General features: G+C 35.5%; 1 protein-coding gene across 1 annotated transcript; it reads left to right on the top strand.

Annotated features, from left to right (window-relative positions):
• The first annotated feature begins 2,734 nt into the window (after nucleotides 1-2,734).
• LOC126723151 (aspartic proteinase CDR1-like) lies at nucleotides 2,735-4,288 on the top strand. Its single transcript, XM_050426442.1, has one exon. The coding sequence runs from the start codon at nucleotides 2,802-2,804 to the stop codon at nucleotides 4,203-4,205; it is 1,404 nt and encodes a 467-aa protein (XP_050282399.1). The 5' UTR covers nucleotides 2,735-2,801; the 3' UTR covers nucleotides 4,206-4,288.
• The last annotated feature ends 639 nt before the right edge of the window (nucleotides 4,289-4,927 follow it).

Raw genomic sequence — 4,927 nt, 5'->3', positions numbered from 1 at the left:
CAGTAAATGAACCAACACAAGATGCATTGGTATAAAATCTTCTAATTATATTAATATAGCTAGTATATTTTTATGTGGTTTTATTGCAAGTTATACAGTTACTTTTATTTTTAGATGGCATTGAGGAATCTTACTACTCAAGTGAATGAGGGGGGATTGCAAATATTTTAAGACCAAGTGTTTTTGGAGGTGTTTGGACTTGAGTGCTATGGACGAGTTCGTGGCTATGTGGCTGGTGTCACTCCTACAAAGTTATGGGGTTCCTCCTTATCTAGAATGCATGACCTTGAGAAGTGACTCCACAAATTTGAGCACAAATGTTTGGAGGCTGATGTAGAGTTGAAAAAAGAAGTAAACCACCTCAAGAGCATGCTGGAACAACAAGCTAGTCAAATGGCAGATCAAAGTAGACATTTTGTGGAACAACAAGCTATTCAAATGGCAGAACAAAGAAGACATTTTGAGGAACAACAAGCTAGTCAAATGGCAGAACAAAGAACACATTTTGACAATATGATGATGCACATGTTGAGTTATATCACCTCACAATCAGCTCAATCTAGTAGTGATCACTAAGGTATGAAGATCAACTCAAATAAATATAAAATTTGTGGAGTTATGCTACTATCTTAGACAATGGAAATATGTTTCTAGAATATTCTTTTGTAATATATTTTTTTGTTTCAGTTTCAGTTCTAGTGTTTTTTTCTTCATCTTCTTTCTATTTTATCTTTTGTTCTCTGATTGCTACTTTCCCTTTGCCTTTGGTTGTGTTTACTGCCTATATGATGAGAATCTGCCAAACTTAGTACAACATGTGTTTTCATTTTCTTTTTTGGATAAGTAATTGACAAACCACGATAATTTATTCTGCAGAGAACTAGAGACATGAACAGTTGTTTCCAAAATAATTTGTTGAGTTGTGACTGGTGAGTCTGTAACTGTCTGTTATAAAAGGATGTCATCGTGTAAGATATAACTTGTTCCAGCCTTCTTTAGTCCTTCCTTAGAAGAAATCCATAGTCATATAACGTTCATGATGAACATTGAAGTTCATTTTCTTTTTTTCTTTATGCTTAACAATGTATTTTCTAATTGAAAGATATCCTTCATACTTGATTCCGTTTGGTGTGACTCATTGTGTTTTGCTAATATCTATTTAACATTTACACTCACATTGCTGTTACAGTAGTGTCAAACTTCTCTGATTTGTGAGTTACGGTGCTCTCCTTAGTGGAGTATTATCTTATTTCTGGTACTTCTGTATATCTTGTGCAGCTTTGTGGTTCATTGGTTGTACTTAAATGAAAGTAGTTTTTTGATTGGTAAGGTACTAGATTTACATGCATTCGTTAGTCTTAAACCAAGATCCCATCATTTTTTCTAATTATTTAAGATAAAGCTCATTAGTTATCTTATGATTAGCCGCAGTTTGGTTCTTGCTGGTTTATTCCTTGCACTAGAACAACTAATAGTAAACAATGTATTCATAATGATGGTTTGAAAATCTTGACAGTATTACTAATATAGATGTTATTGAAATTTCCAACTTTTATACTCATATTATGTTGTTAAACTTAGAATATAGAATTGGATTTAAATTTGTGCAGAATTGCTTGGTTTTTAGGTGTTTCCCTCTTTAATGGTAGGTATTACCTTGAGACCTTTAGGCATGCAAGGATGTGGACTTTTGATGTATATGGTTGTAGTACATTGGACTTTTGATGTATTTGGTTGTAGTACATTGAATGAGATTTGGACCCCGTTACATAATATTTGTGTTTTGGTATAATGATTTTGTAATATGTGGGTCTTGTGCATGATTGTGGTTTTTTATTTTTTTAAATTAAAAAGTAAAAACTTATTTTGAGAGTCAAAAGACCCTTAAATAATCTTATTTATCAAGGGTTGTACTTTTAAATCTTTTAACCCTTGTTATAATTTTTTAAAGGACCGGCAATCCTCAATAAAAGATGGAGCACTTGTTTTGAGGGCCACTAATTCCGTTGAAATTTCATTTTCAACGGTGTAAGTTTTGAAAGTTATCGAGGGTGAGTTAAACTCTTAACATAATTTTTCTCAAGGTTGTTTTTATACATTTTTCAAGGATTTTGACCCTTGAAAAGAAGCCAACTTTGTTGTCGTGGCATAAGGAGGAAAAAAAATAATGAATGAAAAGATCATAGACCAAATTTAGAAGGAATTTCATTAAATATATGAAATGCAATATCAAAAGAACATATATAGAACAGGTGAATTCAAATCAACCCAAAAGATGATTCAAAGGAAAAACATACATTTTTTCATCCCATCCAGCAATCATGGTTCCAAACACCTTGCTTGCTTAGTTCTCCCTATCAAACACGAAATAGTTCATTCAGTTTAGGCCAAGAATTGTCAAAAAATGGCCCAAATTGAATGATGTATTTGAATGGCCCAAATAGATATCTGAGATCATATCTATTTGCCTCCGGAAAAACAAGACCTAAGCCTTGTCCAAATTTCGTTTCTCTTTCAACATGTTATTCACGCGAACTTGTGTGTAGGGACAAGTCATCCATTATTCACGTGAACTGGGTCCAACCTGTTTCTGAAATCACCACAACCATGTCGAAGCAAAAAACCTTTATCAAAACCAGTGATTCAGTAGTCAAATATTCTTGACAAAAGAAGAAAGTGTACAAAAGCCATGTCGAGTCCTTTAATAATTTGAATTCCAACTCCATAGATAGTGAAGCAATTATTGACGGTGCACAAACAAAGACTCCTTGTGAGAATCTAATAGAGGCCACAGGCTCACAATGCATAGACATAATCTTGCAAATTTTGATCATCGCTTCTCCTACAATCAATCAATCATGGCATCTCATCATCACTCACTTCTTTCTTTTGCTGCATTGGCAACTACATTCTCCATTGTCTTGCTTTGTAGTTTCTCTCTCATTGAGGCTCTCAATGAAGGCTTTAGAGTGGATCTCATCCACCGCGACTCCCCCAAGTCTCCCTTCTACAACCCTTCAGAAACTCATTCGCAGCGTGTAGCAAAGGCCTTGCGCCGTTCCATTAACCGTGTCAACAGTTTTAAGCCAACTTCTTCAGTCTCTCCCAATTCACTCCAAACAGACATTTTCTCAGATATTGGCGGCGGCGAATACCTTATGAAGTACTTTGTTGGCACGCCACCAGTCCCAATACTAGGCGTTGCCGACACGGGTAGTGATTTGATTTGGTTACAATGCAAGCCTTGCACTGAGTGCTACAATCAAACAGCTCCATTTTTTGATCCTGGAAAGTCCACAACCTACAAAAGAATTTCCTGCACTTCCTCGCAATGTGAGTCTCTAGATTATATAGATACCTCATGCTCAAAAGATAGAACAAGTTGCCAATATTCAGCGAATTATGGGGATAAATCATTCTCAAAGGGAGACCTTGCTGTTGACACTCTCACTCTGAATTCAACTTCAAGCCGCCCTGTGCCTCTCCCAAAAACTATCATAGGGTGTGGACTCAATAATAGTTTAACCTCTGGAGTCACAGGTTCTGGCATTGTTGGGCTTGGAGGCGGCTCGAAATCCCTTGTTTCCCAATTGCATTCTTCTATTGGTGGTAAGTTCTCCTACTGCTTGGTGCCATTTATTTATTCCGAAGACAATACCTCAAGCAAATTGAATTTCGGTAGTCATGCCGTGGTTTCGGGCTTTGGAACCGTGTCTACTCCCTTAGTACGCCACAAACGCCCACACACCTACTACTACCTAACACTCGAAGCAATGAGTGTTGGCAACAAAAGATTGGAGCTAAGTAGTTCTTCTGCCTCTGGAGGCTCAAAGGGCAATATTATCATTGATTCAGGTTCCACATTCACATATTTCCCAGCAGAGTTCTACTCCAAGTTCGAAGCAGCAGTAGCAGAAGAAATTAATTTTCAGTGCATTGATGACCCAAGTCACGCTCTTAGTCTTTGCTACAGTAATTCAGATGATATACGTGTTCCAGGTATCACAGCACATTTTAGCGGTGCAGATGTGAAGCTGAATCCAAACACCACCTTCTATCAAACTACTGATGATATTTTGTGCTTAGCTTTGGCTGCTGAAGAACCATCCATCTTCGGTAACTTGGCCCAGTCCAACTTGTTGGTAGGCTATGACCTAGTGGAGAAAACAATATCTTTCAAGCCAACGGATTGCACCAAGCTCTAAGCTGAAAATTAAAATGCATGCATGTATCTTTATATATTTATATCGTCATTTTAATTAGCATGCATTTCTTGGCTTTTGTTGGAGATCACGTTTGCCTATGTTTGGTTGGTATGAATGGGTTTGGTGCGGGATACATAAAGTGTAGTATACTTATTTTTTGAACTGAAATTGTGAGCTGAAGACATGATTTTAAAATAGAAATCATCTTTTCAATTCATGATTTTAGCTAAAAAAAAATGTGTAATAATGTGTGTAATAGTTTTTCTCCATAAATAAATATAGTGGCTTTTGTTCTAGGATAAGGATGGGTGCAACATATATATAATCCCTGCTGTGTTAACTTTTTATTTTTATTTTTTTTGGTTAAAGTTCTTTCAAGTGAGCTTAGTTAGAATTGCTTTAGTTAAGAGGGTTTAAAAAATAAAATTCAAATAATAAAGAAAGTACAAATCTGAAAAGAGAAAGTATGAGAAACATTCTTGCATTAAACTTGTTCAATCAATACAATGGAACTTTTAAGTAGCTAAATTTCCACACTTAAAAAAAATAAATTAGTAGTTAGGACTAGAGAGGTTTGAACAATAAATATTTCCATTGAGAACATCAAGAAGTTTTAACTAGTTGAAGTATAAGACTCACCTTAAGTTTTCCATAATCCATACCTTGAGCCTTAGTGGTACTGATACTAATTATATATATTAGATATGTTTCTTGAATTCTGA

Source organism: Quercus robur, chromosome 4, assembly GCF_932294415.1.
Source record: "Quercus robur chromosome 4, dhQueRobu3.1, whole genome shotgun sequence".
Lineage (NCBI taxonomy): Eukaryota > Viridiplantae > Streptophyta > Magnoliopsida > Fagales > Fagaceae > Quercus > Quercus robur.
This window is presented reverse-complemented; position numbering and strand designations above follow the sequence as displayed.